Source organism: Heptranchias perlo, unplaced genomic scaffold (genome assembly GCF_035084215.1).
Source record: "Heptranchias perlo isolate sHepPer1 unplaced genomic scaffold, sHepPer1.hap1 HAP1_SCAFFOLD_59, whole genome shotgun sequence".
Lineage (NCBI taxonomy): Eukaryota > Metazoa > Chordata > Chondrichthyes > Hexanchiformes > Hexanchidae > Heptranchias > Heptranchias perlo.
Window position 1 is genome coordinate 6,517,964 of NW_027139612.1, and position 22,629 is coordinate 6,540,592.

At 45.0% G+C, this 22,629-nt stretch overlaps 1 protein-coding gene across 1 annotated transcript; it reads right to left on the reverse strand.

Moving 5' to 3' along the window:
* Nucleotides 1-13,241: 13,241 nt before the first annotated feature.
* LOC137316362 (probable G-protein coupled receptor 139) lies at nucleotides 13,242-16,318 on the reverse strand (the record flags this gene model as incomplete). The annotated part of the gene is made up of 2 exons (XM_067980430.1): nucleotides 16,249-16,318; nucleotides 13,242-14,128 (listed from the first exon to the last, which is right to left on the reverse strand). Coding segments are annotated over exons 1-2 (957 nt in total), but the record flags the coding sequence as incomplete, so codon positions are not given.
* Between the last annotated feature and the right edge of the window lie 6,311 nt (nucleotides 16,319-22,629).

Consider the following 22,629-nt stretch of genomic DNA (forward strand, 5'->3'; position numbering starts at 1 on the left):
CATACAATGTTGCCAAAAAGCGTAGTAAGGCTGAGGATTTGGAAGTTTAAGAAATCAGCAAAGGATGACCAAGAAATTGATAAAGAGGGAAAAAATGAATATACGAGTAAACTAGCAAGACAAGTAAAAACAGACTGTAAGGGCTTCCACAAGTATGTAAAAAGGAAGAGATTAGGGAAGGTAAACATTGGTCCCTTAGAGGCTGAGACTGGAGAAATTATAATGGGGGATAATTTTAAAATTTGCAGATAACACAAAGCTTCCAAGTATAGTAAACAGTGAGGAGGATAGTAATAGACTTCAAGAGGACATAGACAGGCTGGTGAAATGGGCGGACACATGGAACATGAAATTTAACGCAGAGAAGTGATACATTTTGGCAGGAAGAATGAGGAGAAGCAATGTGAACTAAATGGTACAATTCTAAAGGGGGTGCAGGAACAGAGAGACATGGGGGTGTACGAACACAAATTTTTGAAGTTTACAGGACTGGTTGAGAAACCGGTTAAAAATTAAACAGGATCCTGTGCTTTACAAGTAGAGGCATAGATTATAAAAACAAGGAGGTTGTTTACATAGAAACAGAAGGAGGCCGTTCAGCCTCTCGAGCTTGTTACACAGGAACAGGAGGAGGTCAGTCAGCCCCTCGAGCCTGTTTTACAGGAACAAGTGGAGGTCATTCAAACCGTCGAGACTGTAGCACTGCAACAGGAGGAGGCCGTTCAGCCCCTCGACCCTGTTACCAGGAAAAGGAGGAAGCCATTCAGCCCCTCGAACCTGTTACATAAGAAGAGGACGAGGCCATTCAGCCCCCCGAGTTCTATTACGCAGTAGCAGCGGGAGGTCATTCAGCCCCTCAAGCCCGTTACATCGGAACAGGAGTTAGCCAAACAGCCCGTCCAGCCTGTTACACGGGAACAGGAGCAGGCCATTCAGCAGCTCGAGGCTGTTACATAAGAACAGGGGGCGGCCGTTCAGCCCGTCGAGCCTGTTAAACAGGAACAGGGAGAGGCCATTCAACCCCTCGAGCCTGTTAAATGGGAAGAGGAGGAGGCCTTTCAGCGACTGGAATATGTTTTGTAGAAACAGGAGGAGGCCATTAAGACCCTCGAGCCTGTAACACAGGAACAGAAAAAGGCCATTCATTGCGTCGAGCCTGTTACACTGTAACAGCAGGGGACCATTCAGTACCTTGAACCTTTAACTCAAGAACAGAAGCTCACCATTCATCCCCTGGAGTCTGTGACATCGGAACAGGAGGAGGCCATTCATCCCCTGGAGTCTGTTACACAGGAACAGGAGGAGGCCATTCATCCTCTGGAGTCTGTGACATAGGAACAGGAGGAGGCCATTCAGCCCCTGGAGTCCGTTACATAGGAAAAGGAGGAGGCCATTCAGCCCCTGGAGTCTGTGCATAGGAGAAGGCCATTGAGCCCGTGAAGCCTGTCACACAGGAAAAGAAGGAGGCATTTCAGAGTCTGGAGCCTGTTACACAGGAACAGGGGGAAGCCATTCAGCCCCTAGAGCCTGTTACACAGGAAGGAGGAGGCCATTCCTCCCCTCGAACCTGTTGCACGGAAACAGGAGGAGGCCATTCTGCCCCTGGAGCCTGTTATGTAGGAACAAGAGGAGGCAATTCATCATCTCGAGGAAATGATTTAAAATAAGACGAGGTCATTCAACCCCTCGAGGGTGTTACACATCAGAAGCAGACTTCAGGAGGACATAGACAGATTGTTGAAATGGGCAGACACAAAGCAAGTGCAATTTTACACGGATAAATGTGAAGTGATGCACTTTGGGTGGAACAACATGGAGAGACAATATAATCTAAATGGCATTTTGAGGGAGGTGGAATAACAGAGGGACCTGGGGGCGCATATTCACGAATCTTTGAAGGTGACAGAGCAAGTTGGTAATGTGGATAAGAAAGCGCCTGGGATAATTGGCTTCGTAAATACGGACATTGAATACAAAATCAAGTAAGCCATGCTAAACCTTTACAAATCATTGGTTCGGCCCCAGCTGGAGTATTGTGTACAATTCTGGGCACCACACTTGAGGAAGGATGTCAAGGCATTGAAGAGGGTGCAGAGGAGGTTTAGCAGGATGATACCAGGGGTGAGGGACTTCAGTTTTACGGAGAGATTGGAGAAGCTGGGATTGTTCTCTTCAGAGCAGAGAAGCTTTTGGGGAGATTTAATAGAGGTGTTCAAAATTATGAGGGGTTTTGACAGAGCAAATAGGAAGAAACTGTTTCCTTTGGCAACTTGGTCAGTGACCAGAGGTCATCGATTTAAAATAATTTCAAACGAACTGGAGGGGAAATGAGGAGAAATCCTTTCGCACAGATGTTTGTGAAGATCTGGAACGCACTTCCTGAAAGGAACTTTCAAAAGGTAATTGGACATGTACTTGAAGAGGATTAATTTGCAGGATGATGCTGATAAAAGTGTCAGTAATAGTGTTATTAATAAACAGTGTTCTTTACGATTAGTATCAGTAATAGTGTTATTGATAAACAGTGTACATTATTATTAGTGTCAGTAATGGTGTTATTTATAAACCCTGCAGATTATTACTAGTATCAGTAGTAGTGTTATTAATAAACAATGGACATTATTATCAGTAATATCGTTATTAATAAACACTGTACATTATTATTAGTATCAGTAATGGTGTTATTAATAAACACTGTACATTATTATTAGTATCAGTAATAGTGTTATTCATAAACTCTGTACATTATTAGTATCAGTAATAGTGCTACTAATAAACTACATGTTTATTGGTATCAGTAAACAGTGTTATTAATAAACGATGTACATTATTATTAGTATCGGTAATAGTGTTATTCATAAACTCTGTACATTATTAGTATCAGTAATAGTGCTACTAATAAACTACATTTTTATTGGTATGCGTAAACAGTTTTATTAATAAACAATGTGCATTATTATTGGTGTCAGTAATAGTGTTATTAATAAACACTGGGAGTTTACCCTGATTCCTAATATTTCTCTCTCTCTGATCCACAGTCTGGATGGTGTCGGTCTCACAGATTCTTGTATCGAGGATCTTGTCTCCGCTCTCAGTACAATCTGGTCGCTGACGGATCTGATCCTGGGATCAAACTCCTTCACAGACCGATCTGTCCCCGCTCTCTGCTCCCTCACACTGATCCGCAGGAGTCTGGAGCGGATCTGGTGAGTGTTTGTGTTAATGTTTAATGTAATAAATAAAATATCAATGGGATTCAGTCCCTTTTATGGCTAATATTTGTCTGTAATTATTATTGAAATATTAACCCCAATCTCCCTGTTATTTACACTGGTGTTCAGTCTGTTTATTTGTTGTTTAATCTTTAATCTGTTTCAGGCTGTGGGGGAATCGGTTCAGTCAAAACGGAAAGAGACACCTGGAGTCACTGCAGGGAATCCAGACCCGGACTGAGCGTGAGTGTGAATATTTCAATTCATAACCATTGCTGGTCTCATGATATGAACATTTTTGGCCGATTCTCTGTCCCTCCCCTTTAACCGGCCGCGCTCCAGGTTTCCAGCTCGAGCTGAGCGAGCGTCGTCTCCCATTGTGACGTCAGAGGCCCAGCGACAGGGTCACGAGACTCAGTCACCCGGTCCCCCAGCGCTGATTCTGCAGGATATCCGGGGCTGGATGGTCACCAATGGGACACTGGGTCAATGGACAGACAGGAAGGGCCCAGGGTGGGGCTCAGTCTGGGCTGCAGTGGGAAACTGGGTCAATGTACAGACAGGAAGGGCCCAGGGTGGGGCTCAGTCTGGGCTGCAGTGGGACACTGGGTCAATGTACAGACAGGAAGGGCCCAGGGTGGGGCTCAGTCTGGGCTGCAGTGGGGCATTGGATCAAAGTACAGACAGGAAGGGCCCAGGGTGGGGCTCAGTTTGGGCTGCATTGGGACACTGGGTCAATGTACAGACAGGAAGGGCCCAGGGTGGGGCTCAGTCTGGGCTGCAGTGAGACACTGGGTCAATGTACAGACAGGAAAGGCCCAGGGTGGGCACAGTCTGGGCTGCAGTGGGACACTGGGTCAATGTACAGACAGGAAAGGCCCAGGGTGGTGCTCAGCCTGAGCTGCAGTGGGACACTGGTCAATGTACAGACAGGAAGGGCCCTGGGTGGTGCTCAGTCTGAGCTGCAGTGGGACACTGGTTGAATGCATAGACAGAGTGGGCCCAGGGTGGGGATCAGTCTGGGCTGTAGTGGGACAATGGAACAATGTGCAGACACGGCGAGCACAGAGTGGAGCACAGTCTGGGCTGTCGTGAGGCACTGGTTCAATGTACAGACAGGAAGAGTCCAGGGTAACAAGTATCTCCATGTACAGTGTGTGTCTCTTCCACTGAGGAGTCGGACTCTGCAACAAGTGACCCGACAACACTCCAAAATCTCTGCTGTCCAACAATTCTGGCCTCTTGCACATCCCCCACTGCCATTGCTGCACCCTTGGCGGCCGTGCCTTTTGCTGTCTCGGCCCTAAGCTCTGGAATTCCCTCCAAAAACCTCTCCGCCTCTCTCTTCTCCTTTTAGACGCTCCTTAACACCGACCTCTTCAACCAAGCTTTTGGTCACTTGTCCTAATACCTCCTTGTGAGGCTCGGTGTCACATCAATCGCTCATGTGAAGCGCCCTGTGACGTTTTACTACTATAAAGGTGCAATATAAATGTAAGTTGTTGTCTGTGTGCTGTGTTAATAAAACTCCACCGCTTACTTCAGCTCAGGCCTGTTCTCGTTATTATTTTTCAATTATGTTAGTGTTTTAAAATATTTAGTAAAGGATTCTGGAAATTTCATCCCACCTCCTCCAAGGGGCATCACAGACATGATTGTTTGGTTTAGTGAACTGTGTGTGTGTCTTTGTGCATGGATGTGCGTGTGGGTGGTGAGGTCTTACTCGGGGGGTCTGGATATGCAGTTTACACAAAATGGTGAGACGGACTGTGAGCAAAAGAGCTCAGCTGGGACCCCATAAAATGGCCTCCCGACATGGAACATAAAATGGCCGCCATGTACCTGCACCTGGCCGACGTGAACCCGTCGCAAAATCACAGAATGATACATCACAAAAGGAAACCATTCTGCCCATCGTGCCGGTGTCGGCTCTTTTAAAAAGCTAACCAGATAGTCCCATTACCCTGATCTTTCCCCATGGCCAACACATTTTTCCTTTGCTCGTAATTATCGAATTCCCTTTTGAAACTTACTATTGAATCTGCTTCCATCTCCCTTTCAGGCAGTGAATTGCAGATCATTACAACTCACTGCATAAAGAAATAATCCTTCCTCATGTCACCTCTGGCTCTTATGACAATTATTTTGAATCTGTGTCCTATGGTTACCGACCCCCTGCCACTGGAAACAGTTTCTCCTTATTTACTCCATCAAAACACCTCAAATAGCCGCTCTGTCCCCTCAAAGTTGCCACATCTCTCCGAAACACAAGCATCGTTTTGAAATTGTAACAAACCCTCGAATCCCATACAGGGGTTCACGTTTCCGACTTTAATCCCCTCGGCCACTGTTTGTCTCACACTGGGTTAATGTGTTTATATAACATTGCAGGCCGGGCTAATTTAGCCCCAGGCTTTAACCTGGTTAAATCACAACGGTCACAATCGAACAGGAACATTTTAAACCAAGGCCCCAAAACCAGGGCCCAGAGAGGAAATTAAACCCCAGGGCAATAAACAGACCGAACTCACGTGGGCCCTGTTTGGGTGCAACCTGTGCAGGAGGCGTCGCTCGGTCCCACCTGGAGGAGTCCTCGACTGGTCCCTTCTGGAGGAGGCCTCGGTCGGTCCACTCTGGGGTAGGCATTGGTCACCCAGAGTGATCCCAGAGTTCAAGTCTTTATATTTAGACCACCACAACTACGAATACAACAACAACTACTTGCATTAGTACAGTGGCCATCTTGGACAAAATTGCCACAAGTACCGAAGCCATCTTGGACAAATTGGCGACGAGTACGTCAGTCATCTTGTTGGAAATGGCGGTAAATACCGCGCAGAGTGTCCCCAGTGATACCACAGTGACCCCAGAATGTCCCAGTGAACCCGCAGTGAATCCAGTGTGCACCAAGTGAACCCAGAGAGTGCAACCAATCACCCGAGATTGATCGCAGAGTGTACCCAGGGATCCCAGATTACACCCGGTGACCCCAGAGTGATCCCAGGGTACACCCAGTATTACTGAGAGCGCCCAGACACACCAGAATGATCACAGAGTGGCAATCTTTTTTATTTGGTCCACCAACATTAAAAAACAACAACAACAACAACTTGAATGTATAATAAATATCATATATGTGTATTTACACAAGGCCAGCATGACGGCAAGTACGGCAGCCATCTTGAACAAAATGGGCACAAGTACGGCGACTGTCTTGGACAAAAGGGCGGCAAGCACAGCGGACATCTTGGACAAAATGGCGGAAAGCACGGCGGCCATCTTGGACAAATGACGGCAAGTAAGGTGGCCTCTTCAACGATTACGCCAGCCATCTTGGGCGCAATAGTGGCAAGTACCTTATGGCTGTTCGACAGGAACAGAAGGAGGCCATTCAGCCCCTCGAGCCTGTTACACAGTTAGAGGAGGCCATTCAGCCCCTCAAGGCTGTTACACAGGAAAAGGGGGAGGCCATTCAGCCCCTCGAGCCTGTTACACAGTTACAAGAGGCCAGTCATCCCCTCATGGCTGTTACACAGGTACAGGTGGAGGTCATTCATCCCCTCGAACCTGTTACATAGGAAAAGAAGGATGCCATTCAGGCCCTCGAGCCAGTTACATCAGCACTGGAGGCCGATCAGCCCCTGAAGCATTTTACATAGGAACAGGAGGAGGCCATTCAGCCCTTCGAGATTATTGTGCAGGAACTGGAGGCCAAGCAACTACTCAAGCCTGTCAGGTAGCCATGGGAGGGGGACATTCAGCCTCTCGTACCTGTTATCTGGGAACTGAAGCCCATTCAGCCCCTCAAGCCTGTTACACAGGAACATGAGGAGGCCATTAAGCTCCTCGAGCCTGATACACAGGTACAGGAGGAGGCTATTCAGTCCATCGAGTCTGTTATACAGGAACTGGAGGCAATTTAGTCCCTCGATCATGTTATGTAGGAACAGGAGGAGGCTACTCACCCCCTCTAACCTGTTGCACATGAACTGGAGGAGGCCATTCAGCCTCTTGAGCCTGATACATAGGATCAGGTGGAGGCCATTCAGCCCCTCGAGCATGTTACATAGGAACAAGAGGAGGACATTCAGCCTCACGAGCCTGTTACATAGGAACAGGAATCGACCATTCAGATCCTCGAGCATGTCCGCCATTCAATTAGATCATGGCTGATCTGTATCTTAACTCCATCTACCCGCCTTGGTTCCTTAATCCTTCATACCCTTGCCAAAAAAAATCTATCAATCTCCGTTTTGAAATTTCGTATTGACCCCCCGCCTCAACAGACGTTTGTCGGAGAGAGTTCCACATTTCCACTCCCCTTTGTGTGAAGAAGTGCTTCCTGACATCACCCCTGAACGGCCGAGCTCTAATTTTAAGGTTATGTTCACTTGTTCTGGAGTCCCCCACCAGAGGAAGTAATTTCTCTCTATCTACCCTATCAATTCCTTTAGTCATCTTAAACACCTCAATAAGATCATCCCTTGATCTTCTATACAAGCCTAGTCCATGCAACCTGTCCTCATAATTGACCCCTTTTAGCCCCGAACTACAGACCGGTTAGACTAACATCAGTGGTAGAGAAAATGCTAGAGTCGATTATAAAGGATGTGATAACAGGACATTTAGAAAATACCAAGGGGATTAGACAAAGTCAACATGGATTTATGAAAGGGAAATCATGTTTGACAAACCTACTGGAGATTTTTGAGGATTTTTGGTAGAATAGATAAGGGAGAACTAGTGGATGTGGTTTATTTGGATTTTCAGAAAGCCGTTGATAAAGTCCACATAAGAGGTTAGTGTGCAAAATTAAAGCACATGGGATTGGTGGTAATATACTGGCATGTATTGAAAATTGGTTAACAGACAGTAAACAGAGAGTAGGAATAAATGGGTCTTTTTCGGGGTGGCAGGCAGTGACTAGTGGGGTACCGCAGGGATCAGTGCTTGGGGTCCAGCTATTCACAACATATATTGATGATTTGGATGAGGGAACCAAATGTAATATTTCCAAGTTGCTGACGACACAAAACTAGGTGGGATCGTGAGTTGTGAGGAGGATGCAAAGAGGCTTCATGTCGATTTAGACAAGTTGAGTGAGTGGGCAAATACATGGCAGATGCAGTATACTGTGCATAACTTCGGAAGGAAAAACAGAAAGGCAGAATATTATTTAAATGGTGATAGATTGGGAAATGTTGCTGTGCAAAGGGACTTGGGTGTCCTTGTACACCAGTCACTGAAAGCAAACATGCAATTGCAGCAAGTAGTTAGGAAGGCAAATGGTATGTTGGCCTTCATTGCAAGAGGATTTGAGTACAGAAGCAAGGATGTTTTACTGCAGTTATACAGGGCTTGGTGAGACCACACCTGGAGTATTGCGTGCAGTTTTGGTCTCTTTACCTAAGAAAGGATATACTTGCCTTAGAGGGAATGCAGCGAAGATTCAACAGACTGATCACTGGAGCTGGCAGCACTATCGTATGAGGAGAGATTGGGTCGACAAGGCCTGTGTTCACTAGAGTTTTGCAGAATGAGAGGGGATCTCATTGAAAGGTATGGAATTCTGACTGGGCTAGACAGACTGGATGCAGGGAGGAAGTTTCCCCTGGCTGGGGGGTCCAGAACGAGGGGTCACCGTCTCAGGATACGGGGAAGGCCATTCAGGACTGAGATGGGGAGAAATTTCTTCACTCAGAGGGTGGTGAACCTATGGAACTCTCGACCACAGAAGGCTGTGGAGGCCAAGTTACTGAATATATTTAAGAATGAGCTGGATAGATTTCCAGACACAAAAAGTCTCAAGGAGTAGGAGAGAGAGCGGGAATATGGTATTGAGATAGAGGATCAGCCGTGATCATATTGAATGGCGGAGCAGGCTCGAAGGGCCGAATGGCCTCCTCCTTCTCCTATTTTCTATGTTTCCATGTTACTAGATCAAACCTATTTATCTCTTTTAATGCCATTAATTCGTCTATCTTATTCCGAATGCTTCATATATTCAGATAAAGAGCCTTTAATTTTAACTTCTTGCTATTTTCCCCTGATTTGACCTTATTCACTGAGGTACTATTCCCGTTACAATCTCTGTCCCTTCCTCACACACTCTGCTTAGCTTTACCCAAATCGCTACACTGCTCTCTGGCCTTTAGGTTTATAAATGTGACCTAACTCGAACCTTCCCCCTCTCTTTTTAGTTTAAAGCCCGATCTACCGCACTGTTTATTCAATTCGCGAGCACGCTGGTCCCAGTCCTGTTTAAATGGAGCCCGTCCCAACGGAACAGCTCCCTCTTTTCTCAGTACTGATGTCAGTGCCCTATGAATCGAAACCCCTGTCTCCCACACCACTCTTTGAGCCACGCACTTAACTCTGTGATCTACTTGACTGTGTCCCAAATTGTCCGTGGCTCAGGTAGTAATCCAGAGATTATTACCTTTGAGGCTCTTGTTATTAATTTAGACTCATTGGGGTAGATTAGGACTTCGTGCGATAGTGTAAAACGGCTGATAGCGAATAAGCAGCCGGTTTTACCTCTCTCCCCATTTTTATTTCTATTGAATTCAATGAAATGAAAATTGGAAAGATGTAAAAGGGACTGTCGATTCACTCTCACCCATTTTACAATATCACAATATGTCACAATGTTCCCATTGATGGAGATCGATTGCTGTGATTAATCACCAACTCCATTATCATTGTATCACACTGGATGGATCTTGCTCATTTTATGTCCACCAATTCTTATGTTCTTATGTTCTCCCTTTCAGGGTGATATTTATATATAATTCTCTTTTAATCTCCACTTGCTGTCCCCTGCACCCTGATATTCCACATTTGCTCCCTGAGGAGAGTTTAATTTTGAAGTCCTTGTTTATTCCCAGTATTTGTCCCATTCTGCATGTTTTCCCTCACCACCTGCTATCATGATTTTCCTGTTTAAATCTGTATCCCCACTTTCAGACCCGATCTCCGTGTTTTCCTTGTGCCCCCCTAGAAGTCATTTTTAGATTTAAATCTTTGCTGATTCCCAGTCTCTGATCTTTTATTCACTCTCTTCTTCCTGAGGTGATGTACATATTAATCTCTGTTCATTCGTAATTTCATTCCCTCTCTGTGCCTTATTCCCAATCTCTCTCCTGAAGTGTCCATGGTCAGTTTCAGTCTCTCTCCAAATGTTATTTCTTTTTCCCTGCCTTTGGTGTTTGATATCTTTTTTTTTGTTTATTCCCTGGTTTCAGAGCGTCTCTCCATGTTTCCTCTCCCTCCTTCCTGGGGAGATTTATTTTATATTTAAACCTCTGTACCCATGTGTAGCATTGTGCATAATATAATAAGAAAAATAGGTTAAGAATAAAAAAGTCAGTATTAATGTATTATGAGAATGGATTTTGTGTGAAAGAGGCTACACGTGATTTAGTTTAGGTCTTTTGGATTCCGCAGAGGAAGGCAAAGTAGGGAGAAGGAGTCAGGTTAATGCAATTTAATGAAGCATCAAAGGGTTTGTGTAAAATTATAGCTAGTTTGTAGAAAAACTGTCTACGTTCCAGCTGTTATTATGCTATTAAATTGTGATGTTCATCAACATGCAAAATTGTCTCATCTTCTCCACGAACAAAACACAAATGTACACGTTACAGATTAAGAAAATAATAAAGGTATTTATGATGGTTCATAGCAATTTACAGATGATTAAACATTTTAATTAAACGCAACAAATTAGTTTGCACTTTTTATTTATATTTGACAATGCATTAATTGTTCTGCAAAGTGCAGAGCCCTGATCTTGAACAAAATGGCAGGCAATAAGTTAGCCATCTTACAGAGGGGCAAGACAGCCATGCAGCTTAATCAAAATGGCTGCTCTTAGCCTGAAACAAAATGGCCACCAGGAAGGCAGCCATCTTATTGAGGGGCAAGGCGGAGCTTGTTGTGGTGAGAGACACGGAGAGGGTTCATTTCCTTTCCTGTTAAACCACTGTTGATCTATAGTTAAAGATACAGACTGAGTGAGACTGGCACTAGCTGGTGTTTAGCACAAAGACAGCGTTGCAGTGAGGGAACTAAACACCAAAATGTGAACTTCTGCGGAAAAAATGGATTAACATTTGGTTATTCCTACAGTTGTGTAGAGAATGCCAATTTAACTTCTATTAAATAAATCAGAATAAAATTGGACTCAATCTGAATGTAGTTCTGATCTGGGATTTGGTTAATTTCTCCATTATTCATATTTTTCTTTAATCTGAAACAATAACAGTATTTGTAACAGTAACAGATCAGAAGAGTGCTGCGGGACCCTGTCGAGATTGTGATAAATACTTTTGTAGTGTAGCGTGAATTTCTCTTGTAGCCAGTTCATGTGCTTCACAGGCAATCTGTAAACGTACATCGAGGCATCAAGCCGGGAGGTAGCGAGCAGTCAGGAAGATTCCAGGTGCTGCGAGGAAGCGAAAGCTGAGGTTGGAGTAGTCATGTTGGATCTGTGTCTCTCCCCACTCAACTTCTGCCCCGATCTAAAGACCTTATTAACACAGAATCACACCTCTGGGACGGTGTCTTGTCAACAACAGGTTCTGACAAATACAACCCACGATTGATTGACACTTCACTTGTTTTCTCTCAGTGTCCACAACGTAACTAAGTTAAGGCGGCAGATTTTCAAACCACCTCTAGCCCTCCTTGAATCGTACTGATTGCTATGGATATTGCTTGTATCCCCTGCCGTGTGGTCATTCACGAAGTGTCATTAACAGTCCTTTTAACAGGCTTTCCACCTTTGAACCGTCCTTTTCCTTCAGACATGCTGAAGCCGATTTAGTCTCAGGCTTTCGTTTATCAGATGGATGTTTACTACACAGTGCAGCTGCAATTGTCAGGGTCAGGGACACAAGACTGAGTGACTTTATTGTGCAGCCTCCAGGCTTCACCTTGAGAAATATCACACGTTAAATCCACAAGAGTGTTACCCCAGAACAAACATGAACTGTCTGGCCTGCTTCATCTGCTGTTCTTCTGCTGGTCAGCGCTCTCACACACTCCAGGCTGATTACAAAGTTTGTTTGGTTATTTCTGTGTTCTATTCTCACTCCTGTCTCTACCCTCCTATCTCTTTATATGTTTGTCCGTCTTTCATTGTGTCTGTTCTCTGTTTATATCGTTTGTCTCTGTTTATTTTCTGTCTGTTTTTCTGTCTTGTTATTTCCACTTCTACTTCCATCACTTTGTAATTCTTTGTCAGTCTCTCTCTATCTCGTCCCATCAATGTCTGCTTGGTCTCTCATTATATATTAATCATTATACTTCTTTTTCCCTGTGTTTTTTTTTCTCACTGTCCCCTCCTCTCTCCGCCTCCCTCTTTCCCTCTGTCTCTCTATTTCTCTCTCTCTCCCTCCCTCTGTCTCTCTGTCTCTCTCTCTCTGTCTTTCTCACTTTCTCTTTGTCGCTGTACCACTATCTCCCTCTCTTTCTCTCTGTTTCTCTCTGTCTCGAAATCACTATCCCAGTCTCTCTCTCACTCCTTATCCCTGTGTGTTTCTCTCTGTCTCTATGTCACTCACTCTCCCCCCTCTCTTTCCCTCTCTGTATCTCTCCGTGTCTCAGTCTCTCTCCCTATCCCTCTTTCCCCATCTCTCTGTCTTTTACTCTCTCCCTCACTCTCTCCCCATCTCTCTCCCTCTTCATTTATGTGGAGTGCACCCATTCTGATCTGGCCCGCAGCAGTTAATTTGATTCCCAGCTTTGCAAATTTTGCTGGACGGACATTTATTTGAAGTACAGCTGAGATCTCTCGTGCCGTCATATCGAGCAAAAATGCATGTGTCGCGTGCAGAATAAACACTGCCCCAAAAGTTCAGATTATCAACAAAATATAATATCAGAAGCATATTTCAGATCATTTAATGGTTCTGTGCTGCAAAATAAAATGTACTTTCCGTCCCCCGGGAAGTGTAGGGATGGAGTATGAAATGGGACTTAGTTCCAGTGCTTGAAACCCTTCAGCTCTTTCGATGATTTCACTAATTTAACAATTAGATTGAGTGGGTATTTCACCGCGTTATTCAGCTCCTCTCTAAATTTAGTCTGGGTCAGGACATAAATACACGTGTTTGTGCAGGAACTGAGAAGCTGCAGCATCTTTGCTGTGTGTTCTGTGAGAAAAACAGGATCAGTGTAGGAGTGAAAATACCGAATGTCTGCAATTCGCAGATAAATTAAAAACACAACCTTTGTCAGCCACAACAGTATAAAACTGCCCGATATACTGAAGAGTAAAATGATGGATTTCTTTCGGTTCTCCATCTCTGGATCACTCTGATTCTCTCCATTGCTGCGGCCCCGGAGTCCCCTGCGGACTCGACTGGATATTAAAATACGCCTGACAGTCAGAACATTGAACAGCAAAATCAGACAGAACGGTACACAAGGTGTTAAAATAAGGTGAAACATCTCAAATGCGGACCATGCGGGAGAAGTACGAAAGCTCGATTTAATCACACAAAACCAGGGAACATGATCAATTATATCACCAGGTTCATATGCAAAATACCAGGGGACACTCTGTAAACAGCCCAGCACACTCACTGTTCCCAGAACCACAGCCGCCGTTCTCTCGGTGCAATATTTAGTTTTCAGCTTCTCACAACAAATGGCCACAAATCGATCAAAGGTGAAAGCGACTGTGAACCAGACAGAAACCTCCGTGGTTGCTTCACTCAAAAAGATAATAAAACTACACACGGGAGTAATGAGCAGGAATGAATCTCTGAAATAAATCATACCAATCCAATTCAATATCACACCAATGATAACGACCAGGAGATCGGCCACTGCCATTCCCACCAGGTAGCGACTGATACATTTGGAGAGACCGCACTTTCCTCGGGACAGGATCACAATCGCCACCAAGTTAACTGTAAGAGAGAGAAAAGGAAGCAGAGAAATTACTGATCAGACCTGGAGCCAAAGAAGCAGTTTGAGAGGATCCGGAGTGAAATTTCCAGCTTTGTTGCTGCATCGAAGGGTGGAAAATGATTCATTGACCAGGGCAGCGCTTTCGGGCAGAGAGATGTTTTTAAACACAATGATCAATAATGGATTGGGAGTTGGATACAGAAAGTGAATAAAGTGAGCACCGGATCCACTGGAAGGGCTGAGTGAGGGCACAGTGCCGGTGGGGAAGGGAGAAGGGATTTTACACACCGGTAATCCAGCGGTTTAAAGTAGATTATGGCTCCAGACGGAGAGGAAAGAGAGGGAAAGGTCGGCAATGTGAGGGGACGGGGCTGGGGGGGGGGGGGTGAAGCCGTTTTTTTGCTCTGGCTTAAGGGATCCCACAGGGGCTGGCAGTAAGGCGGCTGAAGACCGTCCCAGTGAGTGCGATTGGGAGGGAGACAAGGAAAAGGACATCTCGGAGCTGGAGGGGATTCAGGAGCAGATAATTTGGAAATTTGGATAAACTGAAGGAAGGGATGAGGAAACAGAGGATTCAATGCAATGCGAGGTGAGGCTGGGTTTCAGAGGGAGAGACTGCAGCAGAGTGTTAGATGAAATCTAATCTATAGGCCCCACTAACACAATCCAACTAATACATTCAACAGTTCATTTATCTGGTTGTTGGTGTCAGTGAAGCTGTGTTGGGTATTAATTATATCAACCTCGTTGCTTATTGAATTCAGACCAGCTTTAAAAATACAGTATATGAATAATTCATCACGATCAATAAGTCACTGATTTTATTCTTGATGTAAATTTTAATTATATTTCGTGTTAATTTGGAAAACAAGGAACATTCACGAAAAACAGACTGAGGACCTGACAGGGATATAAACATGAGGAGCGAGTCCCACAATAAAAACTCACCCAATCTGACCAAAACGTAATAAAACTTTCAAATAATATTTTCAATGTTTAATTGTACTGGAAGTTTCAGCAGTTCATTCTGATGAATTATTCACACCACAGCCTCCCGCTTTCCCTTTCAGTCGCCCTCTCAATCACTCACTCTACTCTCTTTCACAAGTCCATTTTCATATCCGATTAAATCCTATCATCCTGTGCCTGCATTCTGTTAACCAGCCCCGTGTTTCACCGATCCTATTCTCAGTGTTCGTTTGTTAAATAGTGAAGCCTCTGTAGAATGTTTCTACAGATCATTCAATTCTCCACCTCTTCACCGACATTGTTCACGTCATCTGCAAATCATGGAGTAAACCGAATCGAATGCCTCTCCCAGGGAGATCTCACAATAATTGAGATTCCTTCTCCTGTAATTATAAAGTAAAGGGATAGATGGCGGGATTGTTCAATTAACAAAACGCTAAAGTCACACTTCTAATCTGCAGATAAATAGAAGGGTTCTTGATTCCAACAGACACGGTGTAAATTGAGACAGCATAACATGAAAACAGTTCATTTTACAATGAAGTCCAGTGACAGTCAGTGAATTCATCCACAGTGAAGCAGAGAAGGAGATGTGAAAGAGTCAGCAGCAAACTCTGTTCAGTAATCAGACATCTGAAGCGGCGTCGGATACACAGATAATGAAATAATATTTCATAACAGTGAACACGAATAAATACATTGAAATCCCAGTTAAACTGAAGCATGTTATTGGGGAGGGAGGACATTCCACTGCCTCCTTGTAACACTGAGACCGTGAGATGTCTCATTATCAATCACTGAAAATACATTGATGAAAACATATTCCAGGACAGGTCAGTTCCACAACATGAAACTGTTAACAGCTCCTGATGGTCTGATACCAGCTCTTCGCGCAAACACCTGATTCCAATACATTCAGTACAGAGAATAATCCAGTAACAATGCCAGGGTTGGATATAAAAGGGTCATTACGGATATAATTCAACTCCTACAAGACCGAAAGAGCAGAGACTGAACACATTCCATCATCCAACCGATAGAACAGAACAGGTGACTGTGTTAAACGCGGTGGTAGAAAAAAATCATATGCCAAGTACAGCAGCAGAGTGAACGCTGATTTACACCATTAACAGATGAGATAACGGCTTACCTGGAACTCCAACCGCTGAAAGAACAGGATAATAAATGTCTTCTATCTGAAATATTACTGGATATCCCATTTCTGTGAGAAGCACTGACTTCTGTTGGCCTGGAAACCACAGCTCCGGCAGGCACTCTGAGCTGATCCATTCCAACAAGCCCTGATTTATACAGGGGATCAGTCTCCACTGACACGGTTATACTCCTGATCATTGTTATTAGTTACAGTGCCTTGAACAAACACATTATATCAGCAGCTTTGACTATGATGTAAATAATGTGGTGGATATAATACGAACATCTCAAAAAACAGGACATTATCTTAATCAGACCTCTCTCAGGAATAAAGTTGAAATCTGTTCTCATACCGGATCGATCCAATAATAATGAGCGGCTTCATTTACAATTTTTATACAATTGTATTGACCATGTTCACTCCTGGTGATTCATTTGTAAATATTACCGATTCTCCACACTGTAGACTGAATCCAGGGACACAAGCTGTGGCTGCAGTGTGTACCATGCACAGGATGCACTGCAGCAACTCGCCAAGGCTTCTTCGACAGCACCTCCCAAACCCACGACCTCTGCCACCTAGACGGACAAGAGCAGCAGGCACATGGGAACAACACCACCTGCACGTTCCCCTCCAAGTCACACACCATCCCGACTTGGAAATATATCGCCGTTCCTTCATCGTCGCTGGGTCAAAGTCCTGGAAATCCCTTCCGAACAGCACTGTGGGAGAACCATCACCAAATGGACTGCAGCGGTTCAAGAAAGCGGCTCACCACCACCTTCTCAAGGGCAATTAGGGATGGGCAATAAATGGTGGCCTCGCCAGCGACGCCCACATCCCATGAACGAATAAAAAAAAGCAGAACCGTTTCACTCTGTTCCTGCAGTTTCCCAGTTAAAATATGAATTGTGAGTCTCTGACACGAGGACAGTTAAAGGGCAGGTTGAGGATTGCAGCCTAGAAATGACTGTGGGTGATATTAGGGGACGGACACTGAACGTTTCCCATTGACATTCCTCTCTCCACTATTTTACTGCAGATATTTACCCGTTTATTCTACATCGGTTTACGGCTCCAGTAAAACTGGCCACGTGTAACACCGAGCTCAGCTCATGACCCGATTTGACCTCCTTCACAAAGGCCCCGTGATTCCCTCACCCGCATCCATTCCTTCCTCAGCCCATTTCCATTGAAACCCTCATCAATGCCTCTGTCCCCTCCAGGCGCCATTCCTCCAATGCACTCCTGGCTGGACACCCAACCTCCACCTTCCATAAACGTGAGCTCGTCCAAAACTCTGTTGTCCGTGTCCAACCAGCACTAGGTCCTGCTAGGCCTCACTGACCCTCACTGGCTCCCAGTTCCATATCACTTAAATTTAAAGTTCTCATCCTTGGGTTTAAATCCCTCCATGGCCCACCCCTTCCCATCGCCATACCTGCAGCAAACCCACCAATGGCCTCCTCATTCATTAGTTTTGGCCTCTTTTTCTGGGACTGCCCTCACTTGGTTCCCACTCACCTATCTGATCAGAGCCAGGAGAAGCTTCTCTTCCCACCCTATCACCGTTATCTCTGATGTTTCTAAAGGTTCAATCCTTGGCTCCCTCCTCTTCCTCATCTACATGCTGCCCTTTGGCGACACAGTCCGTAGACACGGACCAGCTTTCAGATGGACGCTGACAAAACCACCGCCTCTCTTGACCCTTCGTGCAGGAACAGAGAGATCTGGGATTATATGTGCACAAATCGTTGAAGCTGGCAAGGCAGGTTGAGAAAGGAGTTAAAAAATCATACGGGATCGTGGGCTTTATAAATAGAGGCAAACAGCACAAAAGCAAGGATGTCATGATGAACCTTTATAAAACACTGGTTCGGCCACAATTAGAGTATTGTGTCCAGTTCTGGGCACGGCACTTCAGGAAAAATGTGAATGCCTTCGAGAAGGTGCAAAAGAAATTTACCAGAATGATTCCCGGGATGAGGTACTTTAGTTACGTGAATAGATTGGAGAAGCTGGGGTTATTCTCCTTGGAGCAGAGAATGTTGAGAGGAGATTTGAGAGAGTTGTTCAAAATCATGAAGGTTGTAGATAGAGCTTAGATAGACAGAAACTGTTCCCATTGGCGGAAGGTTCATGAATCAGAGGACATCAATTTAAGGAGATTGGCAAAAGAACCAAAGATGACACGAGTAAAAACGTTTTTACACAGCGAGTGGTTAGGATCTGGAATACACTGCCCGAGAGGGTGGCGGAAGCAGATTCAATCATGGCCTTCAAAAGGGAACTGGATAAGTACTTGAAAGGAAACAATTGCAGGACAACGGAGAAAGAGCGGAGGAGTCGAACCAGCTGGATTGCTCTTGCATAGAGCAGGCACATACTCGATGCACCGAATGGCCTCCTTATGTGCAGTAACCTTTCTATGATTCTATGACTCCAATGTTTTTGTATTTGTCAGACACACATTCTGTTTTAGATTAGACACAATCTCCTTCAATTAAAAATTGGGAAGTCCGAGCCACAGATTCCATCCCACCCCCGGCGTTTTCATTGGTGAGTCGCTCACCACTCCGGTCCTCCACTTCTGGCAACTTGTGCATCCACAGTCCATTTTTTCCTACTTTTGACAGCTGTGCCTTCAGCCATATCCACGCTCCAGTGTGGTCTCCGTAAGCCCCTCTATCTCCCTCTCCCCGTTTCAGGCATCAGCCGTTGCTCAGTGGTACAACTCTCACCTGTGACTCAGAAGGTTATGAGTTCAAGTCCCACTCCAGAAACCTGAACACATAATCCAGGCTGACACTGAGGGAGCGCAGTGCTGTCGGAGGGTCAGTACTGAGGGGACACTGTGCTATCGGATGGTCATTACTGAGGGAGCACTGTGCTGTCGAATGGTCATAAGAACGTGAGGAATAAGGAGCAGGTGTCGGCCATACGGCCCCTCGGGCCTGCTCTGCCATTCAATCAGATCACAGCTGATCTTCGAACTCAATTCCACTTTCCCGGCCGATCCACATATCCCGTGATTCCTTTAGAGTCCAAATGTTCATCGATCTCAGCCTTGAATATGCTAAACGATTCAGCATCCACAGTCGTCTGGGGTAGAGAATTCCAAACATTCACAAACCTCTGAGTGAAGAAATTCCTCCTCATCTCAGTCCGAAATCGCCCAACATTTATCCTGAGACTATGACCCAAGGTTCTGGACTCTCCAGCCAGGAGAAACAGACTCTCTGCATCTACCCTGTCAAGCCCTCTAAGAATGATATGAGTTTCAATTAGGTCACCTCTCATTCTTCTAATCTAGAGAATACGTGCCTGTTCTTCTCAATCTCTCCTCATATGACAGCCCTCTCTTCCCAGGAATCAATCCAGTTAAAATTCGTTGCGCTGCCCCGAAGGCAAGTGTATCCTTCCTTAGATAGGAGACCAAAACTGTACACAGTACTCCAGGTGTGGTCTCACCAAATCCCTGTACAATTATCGCAAAACTTCCTTACTCTTGTACTCCAACCCCCTTGCAATAAATGCCGACATACCATTTGCCTTCCTAATTGCTTGCTGTACCTGTATGTTAACTTTCTGTTTTGTGGCGGAGGTCCACCAAATCTCTCAGAACACCAACATTTAATAGTTTCTCACCAATTAAAACATATTCCGTTTTTCTATTCTTTCTACCAAAGTGAATAACCTCACATTTCCTCACATTATACTCCATCTGCCACCTTCTTGCCCATTCACTTTGACGAACCGGATTCTTTACCCCTCAGTCTGTTGCAGGAAACATTGAGTCGAATACACCTTTAAAGTTCAACACAAGTTTAATAGCAGGACTCAGTCTGTCGCTTCGATTCAGACTCCTGAGGGAGTCCGGACGAACCTAACAGAATATGAAAACAAAGATATATACAACAATCCATACCTTTATACAGATCAATAGGGGTTGGAACATTGTTAACACAAGGGTCAGCACCAATAATAAGCTGGGCATAGGTTGGCCATGAGAGGTGACATGATTTCAAGCCAATCCCAGGTATCCCATGGCCTGATCATGCCGCAGTGACAGACACTGATGGATGTATCCTGTTCTTCTCACTAGGAATGTCCTTTTGGTCTTGCTAAGCTGTGACCAATCTTGATTAGCTCGCAACATGGAGACACTCAGACCAGACCCTGAAACACATCAAAGACTTCTACATTGATAAGACAATGCAGGCCTGCTGACCACACAACATATGGCCTAGCAGGGGGGCCACCTGTACCAATCTCAGTTACTAACTAATTAACCATTTCCTAACCATTTTGCATTCTGCTCCTTTGCCACGTAGGCGTTTTAATACTTTACTGAAAACTGACTACAAAGGCATTTCATTAAAGGGGCACTACGTATAAATTCTCATCCCCCCCTTTTATCATTCCATGATAACTAATTTTCGCTCACTCAGCAGTTCTGCCTGAGCAGAGTCTCATACTCGAATTTGTTCCATTGCTACCTGACAGCAAATTTTGACGTAAGCAACGATCAGGCCAAAAGTAAATATTGCTACAATTAGATTAATTAGTCCGTGCATCAAATACGATCCCAATGAGCCACTGAGAAGCCATTCTAACCAACCTTCTCCTGAGGTTTGGTGTAATTTTGTTACAGCTTTCTGTATATGCTCAGCCAGATTAGTTATATTTTCCGAGTTATCTGGTATGCAGGTGCAGCATTCTGATCCAATCAGTGCACATGTTCCCCCTTTTGCGGCTAACAGGTAGTCTAGAGCCATGCGATTCTGCAAGGCCACTGTCCGAATGGCTATCATTTCTGCATTAATATCCTTCATGCTACTGCAGTTTCATTGGCTACATCCTCTAATACCGAAGCCACCTGCCGAATTTCCTTGATTGTCCTGGCTACCCCATACCCGGGAAACAAAATAGCGAAATATCGCTCCGTTTCTGTAATTGCCCTTTTTGGCCTATAATGGTGGTGATCCGCTAGGGAAGGCAAGTGATAAACATATGGTACTACATTTCCGAAATAGCAGGACCCGATCCAGTTCTGAGGCAACCATGGGTATGCCTTATGGCCGCATATGACATATGTCTCATTATATGCAGTTAAATTTCCCTCTTTAGCCATATATATAAAAGGCTGAGAGTCAAGGTGATTACACGGCAACCCACTGGTTTTATTAAGCGTTGGGGCCCACTGGCCCTGGAACATGCCCTGAGTAGTCAGGTTGACTATGGGCGGTAGCCAATAGTGGGTGGTGCTGCAATCACTATGTCCCATAAAAGGGCCATTATTTGGGGCATTCTTATTCCAACATATCGTCCCGTTTGGTCTAGACGTGTTGGTCAAGAGCAGGAACGGGGGCTTATGGGCTTGATTTTAATTAGGCTGGTACCATCCTCTAAACTCATTGAGACTATACCCCGCTTATGCCCATTCTATTGTTTCCGGGGTTCCTATCGCATTTCCCGAATTGTTTCGTCTTATGACCCATTCCGCAGATTCATGGGACGTAAAGGGAATCGGCTTGAAAGGGATACCTCCCTTGGAATGGATAGGAATGTGGGAACACACCCAACAGCTAGAGATACCATGCCGTTTGGCATACACATAACTCATGTACAGGAAGGTGTTAACGTGCAGTTCGCGCTTTTGGAGTTGGAGATCTCTCTTACATCTCTGTAGCAGAGAACCCTCTAATCTTAGATAGTTAAAAATCTCTATGGGGGCTAACCCATTACGCTTTCTCCCTTGGTTAAATCTCAGGTACCGAACATACCTCTGTGTATCTCTCTCTTGTTCACACAACTCAGAGGTCTTTTCCCCTTCACGTTTACAAACATAATCATATTTGCACTCAGTCCAATAACAAGGTATTCCTCCATGCGATATTCCGAACTCTATCGAGCGGTGGGGCTGCCTCAGGAGCCCGGCACATCCGTCTGTCCGGGTGATGTTCCACCTTCCGAATCCGTCTGGGTCATTATCATTACATCGAAGTACGTCTCCTTTGCATAGGTGGTGTATGTGCTGAGGCTGGTCCCGTCGACATGTTCTCTCTTTGGTTACTCCCAGGGTCAGGAAGAGTTCAAGGCAGAAGATCCAAGGGAACACTTTCATAACTGGTCACGATACCGAAATAGGGAAGATTTCTTAGAAGAAAAGAAAAGTTAGCATTTTAAGTTTGAGACGTGGGACTGATAGTTTTACAGTGGTGGAGGTGAACCCAAGCACTCTTCCCCTCTACCTTCACAGCGGTAGGGGTGGTGAGTAGAACCTGATAGGGTCCCTCCCAACGAGGTTCCAGTCCTTTCCTTGTCCAATTCCTGATTAACACGTACGTTCCCGGTTCAATTTTAGATGGACTG